General features: G+C 42.2%; 4 protein-coding genes across 8 annotated transcripts; all 4 read left to right on the forward strand.

Annotated features, from left to right (window-relative positions):
• Positions 1 to 11: 11 nt before the first annotated feature.
• LOC126870920 (uncharacterized) lies at positions 12 to 3,660 on the forward strand. Its single transcript, XM_050629114.1, has 6 exons — positions 12 to 1,797; positions 2,099 to 2,258; positions 2,492 to 2,572; positions 2,831 to 2,958; positions 3,052 to 3,210; positions 3,336 to 3,660. The coding sequence occupies exons 2-6, from the start codon at positions 2,201 to 2,203 to the stop codon at positions 3,570 to 3,572; spliced, it is 663 nt and encodes a 220-aa protein (XP_050485071.1). The 5' UTR covers positions 12 to 1,797; positions 2,099 to 2,200; the 3' UTR covers positions 3,573 to 3,660.
• Positions 3,661 to 4,303: 643 nt separating this feature from the next.
• On the forward strand, positions 4,304 to 7,906 carry LOC126870899 (coatomer subunit gamma). Of its 3 annotated transcripts, none has more exons than XM_050629072.1 (6): positions 4,304 to 4,471; positions 4,748 to 5,852; positions 5,930 to 6,509; positions 6,584 to 6,900; positions 6,973 to 7,171; positions 7,315 to 7,906. In XM_050629072.1, the coding sequence occupies exons 1-6, from the start codon at positions 4,432 to 4,434 to the stop codon at positions 7,699 to 7,701; spliced, it is 2,628 nt and encodes an 875-aa protein (XP_050485029.1). In that variant the 5' UTR covers positions 4,304 to 4,431; the 3' UTR covers positions 7,702 to 7,906. The 3 variants fall into 3 exon arrangements, with proteins under 3 accessions (XP_050485029.1, XP_050485031.1, XP_050485030.1); XM_050629074.1 differs by having other exon boundaries at positions 5,954 to 6,509; XM_050629073.1 differs by lacking the exon at positions 4,304 to 4,471 and adding an exon at positions 4,480 to 4,634.
• A 458-nt stretch (positions 7,907 to 8,364) lies between these two features.
• LOC126870907 (venom carboxylesterase-6) lies at positions 8,365 to 15,984 on the forward strand. Of its 3 annotated transcripts, none has more exons than XM_050629096.1 (10): positions 8,365 to 8,599; positions 9,012 to 9,291; positions 10,116 to 10,411; positions 10,488 to 10,687; positions 11,411 to 11,607; positions 13,898 to 14,063; positions 14,192 to 14,382; positions 15,151 to 15,437; positions 15,547 to 15,757; positions 15,830 to 15,984. In XM_050629096.1, the coding sequence occupies exons 2-9, from the start codon at positions 9,088 to 9,090 to the stop codon at positions 15,743 to 15,745; spliced, it is 1,740 nt and encodes a 579-aa protein (XP_050485053.1). In that variant the 5' UTR covers positions 8,365 to 8,599; positions 9,012 to 9,087; the 3' UTR covers positions 15,746 to 15,757; positions 15,830 to 15,984. The 3 variants fall into 3 exon arrangements, with proteins under 3 accessions (XP_050485053.1, XP_050485052.1, XP_050485054.1); XM_050629095.1 differs by having other exon boundaries at positions 15,547 to 15,753; XM_050629097.1 differs by lacking the exon at positions 8,365 to 8,599 and adding an exon at positions 8,620 to 8,925 and having other exon boundaries at positions 15,547 to 15,753.
• Positions 15,985 to 16,163: 179 nt separating this feature from the next.
• LOC126870930 (uncharacterized) lies at positions 16,164 to 19,481 on the forward strand. Its single transcript, XM_050629126.1, has 3 exons — positions 16,164 to 18,240; positions 18,371 to 18,583; positions 18,879 to 19,481. Exons 1-3 carry the CDS (start codon positions 18,091 to 18,093, stop codon positions 19,338 to 19,340), a joined length of 825 nt encoding a protein of 274 aa, XP_050485083.1. The 5' UTR covers positions 16,164 to 18,090; the 3' UTR covers positions 19,341 to 19,481.
• The last annotated feature ends 6,239 nt before the right edge of the window (positions 19,482 to 25,720 follow it).

Below are 25,720 nucleotides of genomic sequence, written 5' to 3' on the forward strand. Positions count from 1 at the left end.
CGCGTTTGCATTGTACGGTAAGCTCGAACGAGCGTTCACGGTCTCCTGAAAAATTAGAACTCGATCCACTGATTCGAACGCCGCGTCGAATAAATCGATTTACGCGCCACGTAAATTGCGACGGAAGGAACGTTGATAGATCGTTCTCGCACACGCGTTTCCTTCTGACAACAAATTATCCGCTGTTTGACAAACTGTTCTCCGTGATAACGAGTGGCTCGTGGTAATGGTACGAGCGACTTAAAACACCTGTATATAGTGGAACAGAAAGTTTCACAGGTACGTCGCTCGATCGTTACGGGCTGCGCAACGATCGCTCGTTTACCTCGCCGACCATCGAAATACGACAAATCGTCGAGAGCAACGTCGCTCGAAGAGACGAAGATTCTTCTTTTTTCAAAGTTTTTCCAAACGATTCTTTACTCTTGTTCCGTGTATACGATCGTCGAGTAAAGTTCAACCGGTCGCGTCGCTACACCGAAGCGATGCTTTTTCCCGCGCACACGGATATTCGTATTGTCGAGGTTATTGGATGTATAAAGAGAGAAACGCGTGGATAAATCGTAAGGTAGAAAATATATTTTAATACAGAAGTGTAAGTACGAGTAGGAATATAGTTCGAGCTGGTGCAGATCCGCGCGCTAACAGTGTTACCCTATAACTGAAAACCCCGAAGCCAACGTCGCCTGTCTGCTGTTTACGGTCAGCCTTTGTCCAAGTCTTTCGTCTATACGCTGTCGATTTCGAGAAAACCAAAAGCTTCGATAATCGTACGTACGGATCGATATTACGAGATTATTGCGCGCCAGTCTCAATGTCGCTGTTCTTCGATGAAACGTACCTCTGGCGCATTGCGCAATCGGATTGCGTAAAATTCATCGATATCTCGCTCGACGAGAGAATGCCGGACCGTGTGACACGACGGATAAGGCGAAAAAGGTAGGGGGACGGTGGTTCGCTATTTCGGATGGTATTCGACGAAAAGGTGGTCGAGCGAATACGAGGAACAGGATGGTCGTTTCTATAGCTGCCATTGAAAATGACACCGATCCACCAGGTAGTTTCACTTTCCAGCGAATATATAATTTCCATGCTTTTCCGGGTAAATTCTCGAACGATGGGGAATCTCGAGTCGCTGCGGGCTTTCGCCTGCCTCTGGAGAATCTATCGCGTCGTCGTTTCGCGTCGAAAATTACCGTTTAACGCGATACGACAATTTCGCGAGAATCTTTCACATAATTTTGCGTAACGCCACGCGGAGTCGGTGGAGGTTTCGCGGATCGGAGAAGCGAATAGTCGCTACTCGGTAACGAAGCTCGTGCGAGTAGCGCAAAAGGCCGAGCAACGTGGTATTTGAATAAAAAGGCACCCGTTTCGAGAACTCCATACTTTACCTTCCGTTCGAACGAACTTGAAAAATCCATCGTATTTCCGTAAAGCGAAGTTCGAGTTGGGAAAATGGCGTTCGTCGAATCGGTCGGTGCTCGAAAAGAGTAAGAAAATTCGGTACAAACGAGACGCGTCGCGCCGAAAAGTCAAACGGGCGCGCTCCCGTGGAGGAAGGGGCAAACAACGAGGAAACGGAGAGAGAGTTCATCCCCGATCGATCGACGGTCGTTCGGACACGGTGACCTCGATCCTCGGTCCGACGTCTCCTTTCACTCGAGCACTTCTTTCGAGAGCTCTTTCTCGCACCGGCGCTGCCAAGGAACGTGATTGCATTCTATCGCGTTCGCTGGAGTACGCAGGCTCGACGTCGTGTTACCTGCCAGACCGACGTTTAGATTTCACTTTCATGTAAGTACCATCGATCGCGCGTCTAGTCGGACAACGTTTTCGCGGTCTTCGAGAACCGTTGAATCGGCCAACGTCTTCGCGTTCTTCCCCGCTGCTTCGATTCTCTTCGATTTCCAATTACGCGTATTCCGACAAGAATATCGAACTCGTTCCATTTGCCTGGGAAGATCCGTGCAACGTCGTCGCTCGACGTTTAACGTTTGTTCGCGCGCTGTTGGCGTTTTGTCTCGTCGCGTAAAGAATACAAAGCGCGACGAAAAAGATCGGCAGGATGGTTCGTGATCGACGATTTTAATTACAGAAGATCGGCGGCAGCAAAGTCGATCGATATCCGCACCCTCGAACAAGGATTACGCGCGCACTGCGAGTATACGAGAGGAAGATCTGTTTTTTGATGTAAACGATGTGGAGTACGAAGGACATCCTAGCGAAGCTGTGTATCCTGCTGTTTCTTTGCGAACGTAAGTGTCGATTTCTACGTATACGCGTGTCGTACGTACCGCGTCCTTCGCCTACTTACGTCCAATTGCCCCGAATGTCGCAAACATCCTCGATCATAGTCCGCTTGACTGGCGCAAAAACGTCTTTACGAGCGAGACGGTCGGCTATGAAAGGATTCTTATAGAATAATTGGATTGCGAGGCTGGGGTAAAGGAAGAAATTGTACGATAACGCGGTTGTTACTGCTTTTCAGACGCAACGTGCCTCGTTATTCCGGAGGAATTGCCCACCATACTTTCGCTCATCTACTCCAACATCCCACCGATAAAGAAAGGTAATCAACCGGTGATTGCGTAAAAACGGTAAACGTGTAATTGTCCGTGTCAGAGTTTACCGAAATACCACGGCAAAATCCAATGCTTCGATACGCATGAAAAAATAAAAGTTTTGTCGCGTGACGCGAACGCGCGAGGTACTTTCACTGGTCGCGCGTGTTTCGCCTTTTCGAGACGCGCCTGTGCGCGACCGGTTCGAACCGAATCGTACGCCCGATTAACCGGAATTGTTCTTCTTGTGTCGATTCTCGCGACAGGTACCGACTCGAGGATAGGCGTTGGTTTCCGGCTTGGCGAACACGCGGACTTCCAGATGCTGTTTGAGTTGGGACCGCAAACGGAAACCGAGCCCATTAGCAATGCCGGCTCGAAGAGACGTCGAGACGTGAGTATCTTGGTAGAAACGATCTTCTAGTCGCGTAGTCGGCGTTTTCTTTGCCGAACGTGCATCGCGATGATGTTGATGCGTTCTAAACAGGCGATGTTCAGCGCGGCGATGAGAGGAGAGCTCGGATCGCTGGCTCAGGCAGTGGCCAAGTACCAGTTGGAGCGCAAATTACAGAAGGAATTGGATAGATCGAAGAAGACGGAGAAGAAGTCGAATGCAGTGGCTACGCCAGCAAACGACGACAAAAACGTAATTTTAGCTAATTGCTTGTTCTTGTCGACCGCGATGCAACTCGGTCGTTATCTTTCGCAGAAATATGAAAATAAAATGTAACGACCGTTTTTTTTTTTTTTTTTTTTTTTCGTTTCTATCAGACTGTCGCCAGCGAATGGCTAACCAAGTGGAGCAAGGATATGGGCAAGTCGTCAGAGGATCGATCGTCTACGGGAGACGTTTCGGTTGAGAAGAACGTGTCGACGCCCGCGAAAATTCAAACCGTACAAAGGATAAGACAAAGTTCGCAATCGAATGAGAAGAGAAATACGATTTCCGACTTGAAACAATTGTACAAATCGCAGAGTGATACGGAGATAGAGAAGAGAATTACCTAATCGTAATACGTTAATCGTTAGTAAGGTACGTTCGTCGTGGATTTTGTAGATAGATCGTTCGTTAGCTATATATATATATATATATATATATATATATATATATATATATATATATACGGTGAAAGTAATGATGCGGGGAAGAGGACTAAATTGAAGAATATGGTTTTTAACGTGCCAAAGAACATTGGACTTGCTATTATCAGTTGCAGGGAAAGCGTGTTAAACCGTAGAAGTTTTTGTTCTTCCGACGAATGATTTGGTAATATAGAGATACCGACGGGACGCGACTTTGTTGTACAAATAAGAATATGGCTACGGGTAACGCCTTCTATGCGTTCGGTCTTGCGCCGATTCGACGAAATTTTAAGTTGTGGTTGTTGTATAGAGAATAAGATTTTATATACGAAATCGTTATTTGTATACCGCTCTATGAAATTGTGTTAAAAAACAGAGTGAAATACTATTTGCGTTTTGAGTTATTTTATTTCTTTCCTTTAAAATCGATTCGATCGCTGCTTCTTGACCTCCTTCGAGAGCTTTTGTTTCAATTTATCTTCTTAACTTTATTTTTTGCAAATCCAATCTTATGGTAATAGATTCGTTTTACATTTTTGAACGCGTCGTATAATTCGCTTGGTTCTTGATTTTGTACAGCGATTTCCGCCTGTTTTATCTGGAGGGAGTACGATCTTATCGACGGTAGATATTACTTACCGTGTAACAGCGACGTCTAAATTACACGTCTAGCTTCGACTTTTCGACGTTGCAATATGGCGGAGGTCATTCTTATGGCTCCCATGTGAAAGAATCGAGGTGACGTGTCTTCTATTTTCCAATTTCCTGACAGTGGCTTTACAAAATGAACGCTTTTAAACGCGATAAGAAGGAAGAAGAAGATGGTAATCATAAATAAACATCGTTCCCTTCGTACTATTATAAGTTTAAGTTTCTATGCGAAATTAAACGAATCGGTCTCATTCTTGTGACATTTCCTTGTAAACAGATTTAGACTACCGCTCGTCGTGGAAGATAATTTTCCTTCGATGAATCCTTTTGTTTCACGTAACGTGATTTTTATTCTTTTGAAATAGACGTTTATACGTACTTTTCGAACGAGTAATGCATGTACGATAAACGTGTCTGTATACCTGCTTATGCGATTCTTGTGTTAATAGGTGGGGGAAATCCTTTCCAAAACCTAGAAAAGACAACCGTTCTTCAGGAGGCTCGTACCTTCAACGACACTCCAGTTAACCCAAGAAAATGCGCGCACATTCTAACCAAAATCTTATACCTTCTGAATCAAGGAGAACAGTTGGGTACGATGGAAGCGACAGAAGCATTTTTTGCCATGACCAAGTTATTTCAGTCCAGGGACGTTGTCCTGAGAAGATTGGTCTATCTAGGTATCAAGGAACTGAGTTCTCTGGCAGAAGATGTAATTATAGTTACTTCGAGTTTAACCAAGGATATGACCGGGAAAGAAGATTTGTACAGAGCTGCCGCTATAAGAGCGTTATGTACCATCACTGATAGTGGAATGATAGCAGCTATCGAACGTTATATGAAACAAGCTATAGTAGATCGTTCTCCTGCTGTTTCCAGCGCGGCTTTAGTTTCGTCTTTACACTTGACCAACGTCTCTGGAGACGTAGCACGTAGATGGGCGAACGAAGCTCAGGAAGCATTAAATTCTAATAACGTGATGGTTCAGTACCATGCCCTTGGTGTCTTGTATCAAGCACGTAAAGCAGATAAACATGCTGTGATTAAGCTCGTCGCCAAGCTTATGAGAACAAGTCCAAAAAGCCCTTACGCAGCCTGTATGTTGATTAGAATGGCGTGTAAATTATTGGACGAAGTCGACAAAGGAGAAGAACTATTGGGATTTATAGAATCTTGTTTACGTCATAAGTCAGAGATGGTGGTATACGAAGCGGCGCATGCCTTGATCAATCTTGGAAGAAGTTGCACGAAAGAGATAGCGCCTGCTATTAGCGTCCTCCAATTATTCTGCGGATCTCAGAAACCAGCATTGAGATTCGCTGCTGTTAGAACCTTGAATAAAGTTGCCATGTCTCATCCAACAGCAGTTACCGCGTGCAACTTAGATTTAGAGAACTTAATTACCGATTCGAACAGATCTATCGCTACGTTGGCAATCACCACCTTATTAAAAACTGGGGCGGAAAGTTCGGTTGATCGATTGATGAAACAAATTGCCACCTTTGTATCTGAAATTTCAGATGAATTTAAGGTTGTAGTTGTACAAGCAATAAGGTAACGTTATACGTTTCCATTAGTTTCATTTGTATAGACAAATATTATATTACATAGTTGTTTCATTCTTTCGATAGAGCTCTATGTCAAAAATTCCCTAGGAAACACACAGTTTTGATGAACTTCCTTTCTGCTATGCTAAGAGACGAGGGAGGACTGGAATACAAAGCAGCAATTGCAGATACGATAATAGCTGTTATGGAAGTAAATGCCGAGGCGAAGGAAGCCGGTTTAGCTCATCTCTGCGAATTTATCGAAGATTGCGAGCATAACTCGCTCGCCGTTCGCATTCTTCACTTACTTGGTCAGGAAGGGCCAACTTCGAAACAACCATCCCGATATATTCGCTTCATTTACAATCGTGTGATTCTGGAAAGTGCCAGCGTTCGCGCAGCCGCAGTTACCGCGTTGGCACGTTTTGCAGCAGCATGTCCTCCGTTACTACCAAACGTGCTAGTTCTTCTGTCCCGCTGTCAATTGGATTCGGACGACGAAGTTCGCGATCGTGCAGCTTATTATTGCGCTATTCTACAGGAACAAAACGAACCAACTATTTTGCCTTTGATACAGCCTCCTCTTCTCTCCGTACCCAGTTTGGAGAGAGCTTTGCGAAATTATATGCAAACATCGATGGACGAACCATTCGACATCTCGCAGGTAATTAATCCAAACTTTGAAATTTCCGAAATTCAAAAGCTTTCTAGTCTAATCGGTCGATGTTCGCGTTACAGATTCCACCAGCGCAAACTGTCGAAGAACCAGCACAAGTAGAACTACATACTACTGTGAAACAACAATCTCGATTAACGCGTGAGGAGAGCTTCATGGAAAAATTGTCACAAATACCACATTTGGCTAACATTATTCGCGACTCTTCGTTGCTTAAGTCTTCGCCTGTCTCTGAATTAACAGAGTCGGAAACGGAATATAACGTTAAATGCATTAAGCACACGTTCACGGAATTCCTTATTTTGCAATTCGATTGCGTAAATACTCTTTCCGATCAATTACTCGAGGATGTAAGAGTAGCTGTCGAAGCACCTGAAGGGTAATTATATCGGAGTATATTCTTTTTTGAGATATCTCATTTTTCGAAAGACGATATTTTCTCTGCTTTTAGCTATACGATCGTGAGCGAAGTTCCATGCCCTCGTCTACCTTACAACGAGCTTGGTACAACATATACAGTATTAAAATATCCAGAAGACATTTACGCCACTGTTGCTACTATTCCAACAACACTGCGATTCGTAGCTCGTGATTGCGACCCTGCGACGGGTGTTCCAGATGCCGATCAAGGATACAACGATGAATACATGGTGCATAGTTTCTCTTTATCTATAATTACAATTAATACGGCAAAACCAAGGGCATTCTTATTAACGTTGTATTAAATTCTATTTGCTCTTTATACGACAAGTCTGGCACTTATTTATTAAAGAAAAACAATTGCGATTTCTAGTTAGAGGATTTGGAGGTGACGTTGGCTGATCAAATTCGAGGAATCGGAAACAGAGGATTAGATTTCGGTGCTGCGTGGGAAGCAGCGGCTGCGGGAGGATTCACCAAGCTGGAAGAAACGTTTGCTTTAGGCTCATCGGTGAACAGTTTGGAAGGAGCGATTCAAAGTCTCACGGGATTTTTGGGCTTGGATGCCGTAGAGCGAACCAATCGAGTACAGTCTGGTGCTGCCACGCATAATTTACTACTGAATGGCATCTTCAGAGGAGGGAAAGAAGTCCTTGCTCGAGCAAGATTAGCGATATCGGACAATCAAGTAACAATGCAACTTACCGTATTGTGTCAAGATGCAGACGTTGCCGAGTTAATTATTTCTTCTGTAGGATAAGCTATTCCCACTAGATCGATTATACGCGTGTTACGTATCGATAGATTAATCCCATAAAAGCCGATGTTCTGTATTAGAAACTTTTTATTTTTAATATTACAAATACAAAGCTATAAGTAAATATGTTACAAAATGGGACTATTGTTTAATCCCTGTTTCTATGTAATACTTTGTACATACAATTATAAAACGATTCTCTAAATAACGTCCTTACGATTTTTATTCGATGTTAATATGCAACGCTTCTTTAGCTGCGTTATATTTATCGTCGTTAATACCAAGCTATAATTTATAGCTTCTTGTTTCTTTAGGATTTTTTTTGTCCGTTCTTTCCTTGTACGCACAGTTACGTACAAACCTTAACGAAAGAGGATAATTAACTTTGAAAAAGATACAACTAGTAATTAAAAAGTAAAATACTGAACAATTTGAATATACTTATTGTTACTTTTCGATAGACCCAATGCAATCGTGCAAATAAACGCAGATATCGTCTGAAAGTGTTATGCAAGGCGTAAAGGAGGGGAGGCGTCCTCTTGCCTCTGTGCCATCCCGTTTATCATTTTCACGTTATGGTTTTGTAGATAGTCCGTATATATTACCTCCGATGTTAGTACCGTATCTTAACGAAAAGAAACAAATGTTCAAGAAACAACTATTACCGATTCCAGCGAAACAACCGGAAATACCTATAATGACTAAGATACCGTGTGACCGTGTGAGTGTTGAAGAGTGCGTCCCAACATGCGTCGAACTAACGAGCAGAGGAACGACTCTCACCTGAAACAGTCGTAATTTTGCCTTCGTGAATCGTACACGCGTTTCACTCCGATCGTATGTAACGTTAAAATTTATTCCGTTGCTCACACAACGAACGAAAAATCACCTATTTACGATCGTACGTATACAATTTTTTGTCCAGTATTTAGAAGCATTTTCGAAATAAAAGTACAACGCGACTCGTTAATAAGAAATCTGTTCGACTAATGATAGAGCGATTCGTTCGGCATATTCGCTTCGCGCCAATTATCGTGTGTCATTGCTTCGCTCGAGTCATTAGCCGTCCGTCGTATCGTTAATTATTAATTAGATTAATCGAGTAGCCTTCTCGCAGCGACTATATCCATGGGACAGTTGCTCTCGCTACGTTTGATCCAGTATTTTCCAGGGTATAATTAGAAGTAAAAATTGCCGACTATTACAGAAGTCATTATATTCATCACGGTTATTATCATCTATACGTATAATCGTTGATTCGTAATTGCTTCTACTTTCCCCTTCTTTTTTTTTTTCTTTTTTTTTTTTTACAGCACACCGATAGGAAGAGTTTGATACAAAAGCGGTGGCACACACGGTGTTCGCGCGATTCTTTCAGTCAGTTTTGAGATGACGAGACATCTGAGAAACCTGTTGAAATTCTGTTTGGTGTGCGTTTGCTTGTTCGAGTTTATCGCAGCCAACGCACCGCTGGTAAAAGTAAAGAATGGAACGTTGTCGGGTCTGTTTATGAGAACAAGGAAGGGCAGGGAATTCGCCGGATTTCGGGGCATACCGTATGCGCTTCCACCTGTTCGAGAACTCAGATTCGAGGTAAGTCGCTATATCTCTAAAGGCGAAACTTTCCGTCAGATCTTCTCACGATGATCTTGAATCTTATTTGAGAGTCTTGTTAGCGAATTTAGTTCGACGATTATTACGATTTTTCAATTAGAAGAACCACGTATTGTAGAAAATCGTGCTATACATTTTAGTATCTTATGCTTTACCTCTCAAACGCGAATCCACAAATTAGTCATGAACTTGAAAAGATTTTCCCGGTACGTGTAGCCGCACGTACCATCGAATTATATAAAGGATTTCCTAATACCGCGATATTTTCCTTGATAGCATAATTCGATGAAATGTGTCTGCGGTAAATAATAATACGAGAATTCTGCTCGTCAGAGCCAAGCGTTGGAACGGAAATTCAAAGAATTCTCGACATTCGACTGTAACGCGTCGAGCAAAGATATAGTTTCCTTTTTTTTTTTTCGTTATCCATAAACTACAAATCTATTTTTATTTATATATCCAACCTTGTAATTATATATTTAAATAGACAATTTGATTTAAATAAAACATTTCCGCTAGTTTCTACGAACTTTCGGCACCTTAGTTCAATATTTATTTATGCAAATCAAATTCACGGATTTACATCACGCCTGAAACGGTTTACGTCGTAGTTTATTTAGAAAACGTCTTCTATTGTTATACACGTAGATACGCTACCGTTAAACTATCAATAGACGTTATCAACGATAATAAAGCTCGACAAGTTGAGAATTTTTTCATCTCTTGTAGTAAAGAAGGATAACTATAACAGCTAGGGGTAGCGTACTTCGACAACAACGTGCGTTTGTTTGTTTGGTCTGTAGGCTCCGAAACCGGCAGCTGCCTGGGATGGAGTACGATCGGCTAAAGACGATGCCAACATATGTGTTCAAAGAAATATCTTCACCTACGACGATGCGATCGTCGGTGACGAGGATTGTCTTTATCTGAATGTCTACACACCGAAAGTGCCCACTGCGGAAGACAAATTAAAGGGAGGATATCCGGTTATGATTTGGCTGCATGGTGGCGGATGGGTCTGTGGCGCTGGTCATTCCGACTATTATCATCCTAAATTCTTATTGGATCACGACGTGATTCTCGTCGCCGTAAATTACAGGTGAATCGATTCGTCGGTGTTGAACGATGCCAACGTGTTTGTCAACGTTCGTTAAACTTATGAAAATCTGCTATAGGCTCGGGCCAATAGGATTCCTGAGCACGGAGGATCTAGTATGTCCTGGAAATAACGGATTAAAGGATCAGGCAATGTCCATTCGTTGGGTACACGAGAATATAGCCGTCTTCGGTGGTGATCCAAATCGCGTGACCATTTTCGGGGAAAGCGCGGGTGGTGCAAGTGCCCATTACCACATGATGAGCGATTTGTCGAAAGGTGAGCCTATATCCTTCATTCTGCCTTGCTCAGTATAGGTACATTTCGAATTCGATACATTCGCCCTTTCGCCAATTTAGCGGTTACGTACGTTTTAGTCCCCAGGGAGATTATATCGTCCTTCGATAAATTGTAAAATATACGGATGAAACTGGTAGGAAAAGAAGAAGTGCACGTGCGGGGTACTACCGTGACCTATTGCAAGTCGCGAGTTAGGCTGCGTAAACGTGACGAACGATTGAAACATACCATTACCACGCGACAGTAGTAAAACTCACGACAAGTTCCGAAATTGCGCAACGAATGATGCACGACAAGCTGAAAAGAAGTAACGCGTGCAAAGCGTTCTGATCTCTGCTGCGTTGTTCGTCGTATGCAATTCTCTCGTTCGAACAAGTACCGAATACGAAGTTTCATAAAAAAAGTAGCGGCCGTCGCGCATAATTAAAAGTAAAAATTCTTTAAACCTTAATAATTAAAAGTCAAATGTCATCTTGAATATCACATTACTTTATAAAGAAGAACAGATATCCTAGGAACAATGCTCAAGGACAGAGAATCTATAGAAAAAGATATCGGATTATTTACACGCTGTAAAGTAATCCTATTATTCATTCAACGTCACGTTCTCGGTTAACGATGAAGATTGTGTAATTTGATTTATTCGTAAAAGGCATTGTCGATACTTAGGCAAAACATATATATAACATTTGTACGAAACAGGACTTTTCCATCGTGCTATCTCGCAAAGTGGTACCGCCGACTGTCGCTGGGCCGTGGCTAAACCCGGTTCGGCGAGAAAGAAGGCCACGAAGCTGGCCAAACTTCTGGCTTGTCCTTCGAAAGATTCGAAGCAGCTCGTCGATTGCCTGCGTACGAAAGAAGCCACTGAACTTATTGCAACCGATCGATCTTTTCAAGTAAGTAATATTATCTTGTTCCCCGCTACTTTGGGAGATTCCGTCTTTCTAGGAGGAGAAAAAGAAGGACTATACGACGATGTTCGTTAATATCGGACGCGTATAACCGGTAAACCCATAGATTGCGTAGAATAATAAAATTCTAGAAACGAGATTACGCGAAGCTGAAATATTGGAAACGATTACGGTTCGCTATCGACTTTCGAGAAAATAGTAAAACTGCAAATCATTTAACCACTTGACATACGATTTAAATTGGAGAATTTTCGGCCGATCTACGTTTGGTCCGATCATCGTACTACGGGCTGTGCCCGTAGTTGTAGGTTAAGGGGTTAATATAGTGGAGATCGTTTGGACGATCGTTTCGAGTTGAGGTTTTCGACGAAGTAGCAACGTAAGACGATTCGGTAGGAATGTCGAGTCATAAGACGAAGAAAGCAACAAAGGGAAATACGTCTGATATATAATTTCGTAAATTATAGATTACGTTTCGTGACCAATCGCTTTTTTTCTACGATTAACGAGACCATCGCACGAGAAACGAAGTCTTAACGCTGGAATTTAACATCGAGCGTTTAAAATTCTATACAAAGAGAAACATGTTCGTAGATTGACTTCCATTATATAAGTTTACGTTATTCGCGCAATTAATATTTGCAGCTAGCTAAGCGAAACAAGGTAAAAAGGCAACCGCGTGATTTCATAGCGTGTATCGGTACCTTTGCGATACGATACATCGCGCTACCGTGCTTCCAGCTAGATGTTTATGCGCCGCAAATCAATCTTTTGAATACAATCGCGTTTATGTTTGCAAATCTCGAACGAATTCTTCCATTTGAAATTTGTTTTCGTCGTTATCGATGTAAATCGGTTACGAAATCGAGCAACACGACGAGAACTGGTTACGTCGGGAAATTGAGAAATATGCTGCGAGATAGAAAAGAAACGTACGTCGTATTACATATTGAACGTGACAGTTTTAACTTCTGGAAAACCAGTTCCTGCGTTTGCTAACGTAACCACTCGCGGCAACATTTCAGAATAGCAACGAAAATCAATATCCCGTGTAAATTCTTGGTCGATATGTTTACTCGCGTTGAGTAAATACGAAAGGTAGCAGGAAAACTTGGATCGAAAACATCTGAGAATATCAAATATAAGTCGGAAAATAAGCGAACGCGCTATGACACGACAGGAAGAGAAAGGCGATTGGGAACGAAGCGACAAATCGACTGCGTTGTTTTACCTTCTCGGAAGAGAGAAGAAAGTTTCTATCTTGAGGAAACGTCTAAACGGGTTTCTCGGGGATTCGAACAACGCTTGAGCTTCGCTTGAAACTTCGATGAACTCGTACGAACATTCCGTTCTCCCTGACTTTTGCATACATTGTAGAAATTAACATTTCAAATCACTCCACGACGTATAATTGTTCTCCGCGTATAACAGCAGATTTCGTTTAATTTTCAAGATATCGATGAAAAAACTGGGGATATCACACAGCGTACTTTTACGACAGCGGATGCGTCAGGTTTGGTTGCCGGCCGCTTGTCTTCTCTGTTTGTAAACGAGAGCCGCGGGCGAGTTTAAAGACTCTATGCACAGCGTGTGTACGCGAGGTTGCAAAAAAACGCGTGTCGTAACTTGTAACACGAACGAATATCATCGATTTTTCAGATTTTTCGATGCGGACGCTGCGAGGCGTCTTGTGCGAAATAACAGCGACCGCTCTATTTCGTAAAATAGTATCGGTCAGTCGTTCCATTATATTTCTGATTAATTCGTTACTATTTCACGCAAACGTTGCTCGTAAACAGAAGATAAACGACCGGCAGCCAATATCGACGCATGCCCGCTTCTATCGAGTTGGCGACTAAGCGATTGCAGATTTTGTCAATACCACCTAATGACAAAATCCGCGATCGCTTAGTTGCCAACTCGATATAAGTGGAATTCAATGCATAGTGCGGCGAGGTTCTCGCGCGTATCTCGCAAACCAAACGAATCCACCGGTTGCGTATAAGAAAACGTAGACGAGAAAGTTCAAGATATTCTACGATTACCCAAAAATCATGGAAATCAAGGGATAGGCGGCGTTTCTACAGCTTCGCTCGAGTTATCGTGGCGATATCGAGTTATACGGAGAACGGTGAAAGCGAGGATCCAACAAAATCTATGTATAGCATCCGTGTCACGAAATCTAGAATAACGTTGTAAGAGAATTTTGGGAACCGAATTTCGGGAATCGATATACGGACATTGTAAAAGTCGACTGTTTCTATTTCTCTGTTAGGAATTTTCTTACTGTCCGGTGATATACTTCAAACCTGCGATCGAACCTGTTCACCCTGGTGCATTCTTAACGGAAGATCCCGCAGTTACGTCGAGGAACGGCCGCTTGTCAGACATTCCGTGGATGACAGGAATTATGTCCGAGGAGGGATCGCTCATAGTACCAGGTACTTTCGGGCTAAGCGCACGACTCGTTTTCTCTCGTTCCACGTTAGATCTTTAACGTTATCTCTCTTCGTGAAACTTTACGACCGATATAATTGCTCTTTCTCTTTTCGTTTTCTTTTTTCATTAGGATTGTACGGACGAGACAACGGAGAATTGGTTAAGAAGCTGGACGAGAATTTCTTGGATCTCGCTCCGATGACGTTGGTGTTCGACGAAACGTGTCGTAAAGGCGAAGAGAAACGCGTGGCCGCCGAAATCCGCAAGTTCTATTTCGATCAGGCTGCCATTGACAATTCCACGCGATTCCAGCTGATCAACGTGAGTTCGCCGCGAAACTTACGCGTTCGAATAAAGTAGAATTTGCGACGAAGGTCGTCGAACAAACGCGTCGTCGTTCTGAACAAGTTTTTCCTAGACGTATAACGAGTGGTCGATTTTACTTTCAAAGTTACACGAGAACGAACGTGTTGGATATCATAGCGGCCGTGCGCAGCTGTCAACGTGTTGTGTACTCGTGAATTTTGACAACGTTCTTTTAAATATTTGCATCTGTATAAATTATGAAAAAAGGCGATAAAAAGTTCAGTCGTTGAATTTCAAATACGAAGAAGTAGGTAGTGACTCGCGTAAATACTTGTCGATACGACTACATCGACGTACCTACAATTTTGACGCACACACGCGCGCACGCAGACGAATCGCAACATTTAATCTTCAACTTTGTATAAAGTAGAAAAAGTTGTTCAGAATTCGGCGACCGATGTTATTCGACGTTATTCGCCAACTCTATCGAAGTTGCTATTTCTTCATCGGTCCTGGCAATTAGCTCGTCTTTCGATATATTCGCTGCTCCGAAATCATCGACGTATACAGCTACGTTGCAGCGAATTTTTTACTGCCGCAACGAAGACCGTTGAATACGTCGTGCTACGAAGATGCAGATATCATGCCAGCTACGATCTTTGTTCGAGTCAAAGTAGATTTAGCAAATCTTTCGACCGATACGTTTGTAACGTCCTGCGATTAATTTCGGGGCAAGCGATAAGTTGTTCCTGCTCGTCGTAATCGTTCGAATATTTTTAACAGATGTTCAGCGACGCTTGGTTCACTCACGCGGCTCGCACTTCGGTGCGCAACTATCTGGAGAAGCAGTCTTCTCCCGTGTATTATTACTATCTGTCGTACAGAGGAAGCGCATCCTTCAGCAGGATATTTGGCGATGCTAACAATAATTACGGAGTATCTCACGCGGACGAACTTCAGTATCTGTTTCCTGTCGGAGAACAATTATTCAAGGATATACCGCTGAGCGAGAAGGACCTCGAGATGGTGGACGTTCTCACGAGCCTTTGGTACAACTTTGCGAACTCCGGGTAAGTATTTCCGATACGATCGCGCGATAGAAATAATTTGTCGGTTATCCGTTAGATCGTTGTTTGGAAGATGCGATATCGAGCGCTGAGAGACTAATTAATATTGCAGCAATCCTACGCCGGAAGTGTCGGAGCAGATACCGATCAAATGGAAACCGGTTAGAACGCAGAATCTCGAGTATCTTCACATAGGACAAGACGACATTCGGATGTCGGAGAATCTTCTGCGGGAGAGAATAGACTTCTGGCAAGCTTTACCGGTACGAGTGGATTTTGACACCCAACGTCAATGGAAAGACGAATTGTAAAAAAAAAAGTACGTGTCGCGAAGAATCGTAAAGTTGAACGCCCCACCGGATGCATTTTTTTAGAAATTGTATTTCTGTTCTCAGGTACTTTTAAAAATCACGGGCGCGATCGTATCGCACGATCGTATTTGCATCGGAGTCACGCAAAATTGTCGAAGGTCGATACTCTACCATCGGGAACGATCTTGCTTCGGCATACAACCAACGATTTTACGTACAATATATGCTTTTAATATTCATGGTTGTACAAAAAAGTATACGTACATGATCGTAGAAAGATTCGTGATTGCTATCGCTATACACTTTTTTAATACGTAACTCCGCAGCTACGTTGCATCTCCGCTACGACGTTTCGTCCGTCGACGTTCTATCTGCGGACCAGTGTTTTCCATTTTAGAAAATAAGTATAATCGCGTTCGAGTTGGAAGATTTTCAGCGGAGTGAAACAACGAGAAAAGCAAACGGCGAGAGTCAACGTTAGAAACGTGGATCGTTGGAAGGAAAATACACTGGACGCGTAGCGGTATATGTCCTACTCTTTCTTTTTCGCTTTCTTTCGCTTCTTGTTGGCCTTGGCTCGATCGTTTGCTCGTTTCTCCTCGTACGTGGGACCAAGCGCCATTGGTAATTGCAACTTTGGTCGTGACACTCGAACAGCCATACAAGCTATAGAATAATTTTCCGGATGACAGTGTCCGAAAACTTTGAATTTGCTCTTCTCCTTGTGTAAATGTTCGTACGGTATTTCATAGAGCGTTTGGAAATTTAACCTCCTGGCTGAAAGTATCGGATCGCGTTGACGCGTTATCTGAAAGACGACGCGAACCGCTTGATCGTCGTCGCGAAACGGCCGACGAAACGAAACGTACCGATGGTCTGGGCAGCTCCGGAAGTGAATTGTCCGGCGCAAGCGGTCGCGAGGTAACTCGCTCGAGCCATGCAACAACGTACCAACGCGGTACCGATGCCATTATTCTGATGCTCGGGTTTTACACAGAGGATGTCGATCCATACGAGTCCGTCCACGTTCATTATTTCGTGCGTCCGAGCCTTGGTAGTGACGTAGCCTTTCAACGTCATTACCTGACGCAACGTCTCTCCTAGCTACAAACGGAAAACTATTTATCGCTACGTTTTCTACAAAAAAAAAAAAAAAAAAAAAAAAAGAACATGGTAAATCTAACAGCTAAACGATAAATTGGTAAATGTTAAATCTCTGTTTAAACCGAGATCGAACCCATCGGTCCTTTGGTAAGCTCGAACGACGATATTCGTAGGTTTGCTGAAACGCGATGTTAATTACGGTTAATCGTTCATCGACGATTTCTACGCTTACTAAGACATGTTTCACGATGCTGTACAGTTCCTTCCTGATGTACCATTGAGATTTTTCGAACATCGAGGCGACGAGTACACCTACGAGATCGTTGGTTCCCTCTTTAATCGCACAGAAGCTAATCATACTTTCCATATGCTTGAACACCCCGTTCATGAACATTTTCATGGAGACGGCGTCGTCGAACAAACCGACGGCCTTAAGCAGCGGTTCCGCTCGACAGAAATAGGCCTGAAACACGCGTGATTCTAATCTGATTCGCTCTAATCCGAAGCATTCGTCATATTCGTGCAATTTCTTTGAAATATCGGTGTTTTAAGGTGCACAAGAGCAAAGGAAATTATTTCCATTTGGAATAACGAGCGTACGACATAGCATAGGGTGATCGGTACGATCGAGTAGACATTTGCTTCGAAATTTACGGATATCTTTTAAGCGTAATAAACTGTACTTCGGGCGGCGATGTACTAGTACAAAGTGGAGCGTTTGCATGAATCTGTTTAACCGAAGGTCGACGATCCGATAGCCCGCCGACAGTCTCTGCCACACCATAGACGCGTCCGCCGTGTACGGATCGTCCTTCTCCTGTAACTTTCTGATCGCCAGGATACGAAGATTCAGCGAAAAGAAATCGCTTTCCTTGATCGAGCTGCGCCTGCGAGACTCGATCGAATTGTCTCTCGCGCTTTGTCTCTTGGCAAACATATTACGATGAAACTGAAAGAAACTGTCCGAAGGATATCTCTGATAAAGGAATTTCAATTGGAAATTTTCAACCGTTTCGCACGCACGAATTTCACCTAACGCTGCTTTCAAACTTCCCGACGATTCTCGACTTTGAAGTTGTTCTCTTATCGAATCCTCGGCTCGACGCATTCGTTCGTAGACACATTCGGAATTTCTATATTAACGCGTTACGCGATCTTCGTTTCTTTTCTCTGCGAAATGCGAGTTTAAGTTAACCGTAGTACGCTCGTCGTGTACCGAATCTGCAGGATATCGGCTACCTATGGAAATGGACGTGATCGAGGAAAAAGACGAATTCGCGTTGGCAGTGGAGACTCGGATGAAAGCTCCTCTCGAATGGCACTCGTCGGCCGAATGTAGAATATCGGACTTGAGGGAGTCGCAGTACGACGAAGCTCTGCGTCTGATCAAAGTTTAGCTAAGAAACGAAATCACGCAGCGTACGAAGCCGTGCAGATTTGTCGCGCAACCTTTTTTACCACCTTCGTATCCGGTTGTAAGTGTCTGGTCTGAGAGGTTGTAGCGTCGTCCGATTTCCACAGCGCCACTTCTTTCGCGACGAGCCTATGTGCAAGGCGTCCTCGTTGCTCCGAGATGAAACGTCGGTGAACGGTTACCTGGAGCTCGTAAGAACGTGGATGAAGGACACGACAAGCCTGATCGCTACCAGTATGAAATCTGGGCGTGTGGTTGGAGCGGTTGTCGCGCGAATTAACAGCGACCCTGAGAAAACCGACACTTACCATCGTGTGCAGGTACGATCGCGATTTGCGCCGCGAAAGGCGAACGCGTTGGCGATAGCCTTCCAGCGAAGCTTCGACGGGGCAAAAACCTCGAGAACGAATCCACTTACTTAACGCGTTTTTAACGAGTGCCACGCCGCGATCGACGACGAAACGTAACGCGGTAGCTGCGGAAATTGTGGAAAGAGCGAAAGAAATTTTGCAAAACTCGAAACTTCCTGCCAAAGATTCCACGCGATTTTTTTCTATATTGCAAGAAGAAATTTTAGTCTAAGGATTCTAACGGGGATGCGTTTCTATCGCGTAGATCCTGCAAGGAGAGAGTCTGCGCAAGATCATGCATCTGCTGAATACGTTGATCAAGCAAACGAACGCGCACAAAACGTTCGGTCAGCAGGAGTATTACTGCGTATACGTTCTCTGTGTACATCCGTCTTATCGAGAAAAAGGCGTGGAGATCGCGTTGCTGAACGCTTGCGTGCAAGTTGCGGTGTCTTTGAGAATACGGGCGATCGGTGGCCTTTTCACGTGCGGTGCCAGTCAAGCATGGGCGCGCAGCGTGGGCTTCCAACTTCTTTCCGAGATTCGTTACAGTTTATGGATTCTCGACGATCGAATCGTCTTCGACGATCCAGGAAGGGGAAATTACTCGGCCGCTATGATGGGCAAGTTGATAGAGCCGGAAGAAGAATCGGAGGATTCGAAAGAAGGCGAGGTATCGTCCGTCGATACAACGTCGAAACAAAGAAACTCGCTTGGTTGCAAGTAGAATTGTTATCGTACTTGCTGGAGCAAAATTCTAACGTAAAAGTAGACTCGTGTACGTATAAACGATTAAGAGTGGACGTTCATTCGCAAAAGAAAATCGTTGTTTCAATGGAAAAATGTAAAGGAGATTATTTCGTTTGTATTTCGTAGCCATGTTTTCTTCCTAATTTTCTGGTCAAATTTAGTTTCCATTTCGACCGTCATCTATGGGGAACAGCATATAATTCCAACATAGAAATTCTTCGACGATTCCAATCGAAAACTCCAAGATCCTTAATAGATGCACCTTGATATGTTACCAACGAATACATCGCGACCTCAAGATACCCACGATCAAAGAAGAAATATCCAAATTCGGTAATAGATGTAACGTAAGAGTTAACAATCGTCACAACTCACTGGTTACTCAATTTTTTGACACGTCGAATCAGATCCGCGGGCTAAAAAGACATTACCCTTTAGATTTAAGCACTAGATTCTACTAGAATCGAATAACGATAAACATTTATTAAACACGACATAGTACCACGCTAGAAAAATTTACTTATAATTCTCAATGAGAATTGATCTTAAAATTCATCCAAATAAAAAAAAAAAATAATTTCGATGATCACGACTGTAATCTCGTGAACCAGGACGCGGTGTTCGGCTATTGACCAAATACGGGATTCGCGTTCTCGAAATAGGAAACCTACATTACCAACGATCAATGTTCATTTTCATTAAACGACTATGAACAAGGATTCTGAGATGGCGGTACCAGCGAACCCAGCTGCACCGACACCATTTTCCGGGAATTTCCCGGGAGTGTCTTTTGGACACCCTTTCTCCCTTTATCCCCTCCCTTACGTTAGTTTCGAATTCAGTATGCGAGGGATCGAGAGTTCACCCCACGTGAAGGGTAGCTTTGTGGAATGGAGTTTCACCCTATAGGATGGGGAAACCATAATGCCGCCCAGGCAAAGCCGCGCCATTTTGTAAATCAAAGGACCAAAGGGACACGAGGAAAATTCTCGGCTTTCCAGAATATTTTCCACCATATCTTTCGTAACGTTCGATTAATTCTATTCGTAATCAAAATTTACGAGAGCGGCGAAACTGTGTTTAACGCCGATTCCAAGTCCAAACTACGATCGTCGCGCCTGCGTCGCCAGTCAGTCATTTTCTACGTTTGCAAATCATCCTTACAAATCGTAATATTTCGTTTAACGATACGTCACCCTGTTTGGCAGGATCTTTAGCCGAGGCGTACGATAAAACTTTGGTCAATAGATTTCCATCGGTTAGGAAGAAATTCAAAGTTTCATCGTCGTCTTCTCTCTCGTTTTTCGCGCTCCTCGCTTATATTATTTTACAACTTTTCGCGCATTGCTTTACGATCGTATCTGTTCGAATTTTGACTCAACCATCGACGTATTCAACGTCTCTCGGTCTTCCATGAAACGAAACACCAGTGGATACGAAATTTGTGGTACTTTCGAAATATATGCGTTGGTTGTTACAGATCGTCGCCTTAGCCTGTTTCTAGTATTAAAGAAAAAGAAAATTGCCACCTTTTTTTAAGGAATTACGAGTAGAAATGGAAAGAATATGATTTTTAGCGAAATCACGAAATAAACGATCCGGTTTCTGACGAAATACTTATCTTCCTATTTTCAGACACGCTTATCTAACTATTCTTCGCTATTATACGAATATTTTGTAGCAGGTCGCTTACGTAATACGAAGATTCGATTTACTATTATCACCCACTTTTACAGTGTTTTCTTATCGGTAACGTTATAATCTTGCTTTATCTCGAACGAAATTCTAACTGGATCTATCGAGCAAAATTGTCGATGAATCTTTCCTTCGTTGCAGACTAGTCGCGCAAAAATTTATAATACGATAAACGAGTTTAACGCATAGCAACGTAAATATAATATGGTTAGAAACCTAAAGGACAATTTACAAAAATAAGATCGACAAATAGCAGCTAGAAGTAAACTTTATATAATTAAAATTGTATATCGTCGTAGGAAAAATTGCATCGATCGAATGGCATCGGTTTTCTCGTGCGTATACGACGTAAAATTAAATACGCGCCATGAAACCTGATATATATCGATATATTTGTCAAGTATTCGTGCGAAACGTGCAATTGCGAATTTCGTTGTTCGTATTTCCACGTCCCATTCAGTGGCGCCATCTGCAGTTCGCGAAGTTTGCGAATCGCGCTTTCCTTACCGCCATTTTCTTTTGCCACGCGATTAATCTCTTTCGAATTTTTCCCACTAAATTACCAACAAATATCAGGAAATGTTTTTCCCACCAGACGGCGCGCCTGTCGGATATCCGATTTAATTTTTTCCCATGAATTTAATCGTGAGAAAATTTACGGCGTTCGCGGTATCGTAGAAAAGCAATTACGCGAGAACAAAGACGAAACGAACGACGTACGAATAATTGTCGGGCGTTCTACTCGATTTAGTAAAACATTCCAGAGAGAATGCGACACTTAGGCTCGAGGAAAGATCTTCGACTGCGATTCGGATCGACAACGAAGGTTAACTAAGGGCTCATAGCGTTCGGTTATTAAGACTCGTTCGAATAACATTCTAACGACTGTTCGCTGAAAATTCTTTCGGTCGCGCGATCGTCGTAAAAGCAAAGATTCCATGTGGTAAAATCTTTGAAAAAACGTATACCGTTTGTTTATTAGTCGGTTACAGTTGGCTCAAAATACGAAATTTCATTGTTATCGTACGGTGCCCGAAATTTCAATAAATTCGCTATACACGTTTTTTTTATTTATTTTTTATTCATTAAAATTTACAATCAATTCTCGCATTGAGAATTTTCAGTAACACGTTCGAAGGGTATTTGTAGGATACGCCGCAAATGGCAAAATCGAAAAACGTCGATTTTTTTTATTGCTAAATGTTCTATCGTACATACTGATGATAATATCGTGGAATAATACTAAAATGCCACTTCCCTTTATAAATAGTTATTAACAATGCCAGGAAATGGTAACATCGCCTTTATAGAAAAAAAGTGTAGGTTCCAATAAACGTTGGTTGATTGTTTCTTGGCTTGTATCTATGTCGTCTGTCTAAACGAACGAAAGATGCAGTTTTCTTCGTAACGAGAGACCTAAACGCTAGATTCAATTAGTCATTTAAATTAAGTAATATTTACTTATTTATAATACTTACAAATTATACTTATCTATAATAAGTATTAATTTATTATAAGTAATTAGCCATGTCACTGCCCCACGCCAGAAAAAATTACTGAAAATTCTCAATGCGAGAATCGATTGTAAATTTTAATAAAAAAAAAAAAAAAACGAGAGCAGCGACACAGGATTTTCTATAAACGCGCTTTACTTTTTCACGAGTTTCGACCGTACTGACGCGCACAGCCAAAAAATTCTACCAAATGTCCAAATTGGACAAATTGTGAATGTAAACAACTAAATAAAAAAAAAAAAATACTGACGCATAAGGTTCCTTTTCCTCTTGAAAGGCTGGTTTCTTTGTACTTACAGATTTTTCTACGGGCATTTCTCATATTCTTAAAATCTTACAGTTATTCCTACGTATTATTTTGGAAAAACTAGAAGAGAAACGTGTGTGTAAAAATGGTGTTGATATCGTTCGCAGAAGGAATCGAAGATAATAATTTTATTTATCGACACGAAAACGCTTCGGTTCGCACGTCCAGACACGAAAAACGGTGGTTGCGCCAAAATAATTGCAATGTTTTAACATGGCCAGGTCGTTTGCCAGATTCCATGGAAAATAAATAAAAAAGTTTGTCATTTGCAGGCAATGAAATTAAATTAGCGAATTATCGAACGCGGTAAACGAAACGTGGACGTCTATCGATAGGAAACCTTGACAAAAAAATTTGTTGGAAAATTTGATTTCGTCAAAGGCAAATAGCATTTTTCACGTAAATCGAAAAAATGACAGCCACTCGAGCTATCGATATGAAAACAGCGAAGAAATTGTCGTTGATCTGTATTTTATTCGGCTTTATTTCAGATTTTATAGAAAATTGTCACTGGAAGGGAGCAATCGTAAGATTTTATCGAAAGATATGGATGGCTTCGTGGAAATTTCGCCGATTGTACGTACGATACGATAGAAAGTTTCTAATAATTGAAAATTGTCGTACGACAACCAAGCGTTTCTCTGTTCGCTTTCGTGCAAGATACAATCTACGATAAACTGTGAAACTTCCTGTAATTCTTTGCTTCTTTAAAAAAAATATCGCTACTTTTCTGTTGAAATAATACTATTATTACTACTATTATTATTATTATTATTATCATCACCACCTAATGACAAAATCGGCAATCACTCGGTTGCCAACCCACAATATCTAACGTTTTATTAAATACAAAATTTATGTAGAACAAAATGACAATTTTACACGTAACATAATAACTCGAAGTATTGACGAACAGCGCTCTATTCTCTTGCATATCTCGAAGAGAAATAAATTTGTTTTATTGCACATTCGTTCGTTCGACACATACGCGATGCGCTCGTCTCATGGCGTTTTCCTTTTGTCTTCCTCTCTTTCACTCCTCGCTCCTGCAATACAGACGTACGCGCGTCTATTTTCCAACATTTTCAAACAGATAGGCTATGGAATTTTCGATATTCGATTCCAATGAAACGTGTTAGGCGTAAAAAAATTCCTCTAGCTTTCGTCCATTTGCACTTTCGATGGCAATTTACAGGAAGAAGCTACAAGGAGAGACGAGAAACATTAAAAGGATGTTACATCAAACGAACACGCACTTCCTCCTTTTCCACTGTGTACGTTCTCGTCAGATTTCACGTCGCGTAATTTCCTTCTTCTCTCCTTTTCGCAGGTGAAAACTGTCAGGCTCGCTTCTATCGATAGAAGGGTCGTTCTTTCGCTTTTAAGTCTAACCCACAACGTCTACGTTTTCGTCCTTACTCCGGGATCGGTCTTTCTTTAGCGCTTTGAAGAAGCAAACGCGTAAAAATTGGTCCGAACCTATAGAGGTAACTGGAGGCGTTGCCACTGGCAACCGATTGTACAAGACACGTAAGAAAATTGTAGAAGACCCTCTTGATCCCTTTTCGGCGAAACTTTGCTGGAATTTTTGCCGATCGTATCACTTATTTTTCGACAAGCTCGTTAGGAGAAATCGTTGAAGAAAAAACAACCTATCGAACCTTGATTCGCCGAACGTCGTTCGTAAATCGTTCTCGTAATTTCATTGTGAGAATCGTCAAGGTTCCGAGCAATTACAATTAATGTTTTCGGACAACATCGGTTCGAAGGAAAATTCTCTGAACGTAGAATTTCGCGCGAAATATCGACGAAAGAGCATCTGCCGCGTGAAACTGCGTAATTTTTCTTTCCAGGCGAGACACACTTTTCTTCAACGCGATAAATCTTCCAATCCAAATGGAAATTAACTTATAACGATATCGTAACAAGTAGCGTCTAAATACTCGAAAATGCCAGCCCTACGTGTAATTTATTTTACTTGTTAAATATTTACGTGATACCGCGCAAGAAGGTTCAGAGCTGGGAGCCTTTTGCGACTAAACGTTACGTTTCCTTCTCATTGAGAAGAAATTAAGCGACTGAAATGTTGTTTCTATCGTAAATGATAAATCGGCACGTCCTAAACGTCGTAAGAACGTTAGTATCGCCGATATTACGATGTTCTGTAGAATATTCCATAGATGCAATACGATATTCCGTTGACGATCATTACAATGGAAACGCGATGTAGATAATATTAGATATCGGTGGATCTGTACCTATTTTTTCTTCGTAAAATGAAAACCTGTTACCGTGTCAGAAGACGTCTCACAGAAATATGTAAATTTGGTAAAAAAATACACGGAATACGAGTGGAAAAGTTTTCTGCAAGAACTAGACGAAGAAGGTCACGAACTGCAATGGAAATAAAATCCATTGTTCGAGGCCGCTTTTGAGAGACATGAGCCACGATTTCCGGGAGCGAGAAGGAGGGGGGGCCAACGACCCTTCGCATTGGGTCGAGAAAATATAAGCGAGGTCGATATTGAGAACACGAGGAACGTGAAAAGAGGGGAACGTCCCCCGAAAAGCCCTAATGCGTTCCATGAGTTTTCCAGGAGGCACGACGCCATGGAAATCGAGAACGTCGATACGTCCAAGTATTCGAATAAACGTTGCATCGAACGTTTCGTATTTTCACATCGTTTCTTACTGCAAATTCCTGTACGTTTAAAAGCGTGCGTACGCCTCTTCGTATTTAGTCGATCAAACGTTTGCTTCGAACGAAATCGCCTAATCGTCTGACTTAAATAAACGGATGAAACAACGTTACGGCGATCTGCTAGAAAATCGTATCGATAT

Source organism: Bombus huntii, chromosome 11 (assembly GCF_024542735.1).
Source record: "Bombus huntii isolate Logan2020A chromosome 11, iyBomHunt1.1, whole genome shotgun sequence".
In the NCBI taxonomy this organism is placed as follows: domain Eukaryota; kingdom Metazoa; phylum Arthropoda; class Insecta; order Hymenoptera; family Apidae; genus Bombus; species Bombus huntii.

Bases quoted from the DNA above. Each gene is read 5' to 3' on its own strand.
- LOC126870930 (XM_050629126.1), top strand. From the start codon at position 18,091: ATGGAAATGGACGTGATCGAGGAAAAAGACGAATTCGCGTTGGCAGTG. The intron at 18,241-18,370 runs GTTTAGCTAAGA...CGATTTCCACAG, and splicing joins AAGCTCTGCGTCTGATCAAA to CGCCACTTCTTTCGCGACGA. The intron at 18,584-18,878 runs GTACGATCGCGA...TCTATCGCGTAG, and splicing joins ACACTTACCATCGTGTGCAG to ATCCTGCAAGGAGAGAGTCT.
- LOC126870899 (XM_050629072.1), top strand. From the start codon at position 4,432: ATGAACGCTTTTAAACGCGATAAGAAGGAAGAAGAAGATG. The intron at 4,472-4,747 runs GTAATCATAAAT...TTGTGTTAATAG, and splicing joins TAAGAAGGAAGAAGAAGATG to GTGGGGGAAATCCTTTCCAA. The intron at 6,901-6,972 runs GTAATTATATCG...CTCTGCTTTTAG, and splicing joins GCTGTCGAAGCACCTGAAGG to CTATACGATCGTGAGCGAAG.
- LOC126870907 (XM_050629096.1), top strand. From the start codon at position 9,088: ATGACGAGACATCTGAGAAACCTGTTGAAATTCTGTTTGGTGTGCGTT. The intron at 11,608-13,897 runs GTAAGTAATATT...TTTCTCTGTTAG, and splicing joins CAACCGATCGATCTTTTCAA to GAATTTTCTTACTGTCCGGT. The intron at 15,438-15,546 runs GTAAGTATTTCC...TTAATATTGCAG, and splicing joins TACAACTTTGCGAACTCCGG to CAATCCTACGCCGGAAGTGT.
- LOC126870920 (XM_050629114.1), top strand. From the start codon at position 2,201: ATGTGGAGTACGAAGGACATCCTAGCGAAGCTGTGTATCCTGCTGTTT. The intron at 2,573-2,830 runs GTAATCAACCGG...TTCTCGCGACAG, and splicing joins CATCCCACCGATAAAGAAAG to GTACCGACTCGAGGATAGGC. The intron at 2,959-3,051 runs GTGAGTATCTTG...CGTTCTAAACAG, and splicing joins GCTCGAAGAGACGTCGAGAC to GCGATGTTCAGCGCGGCGAT.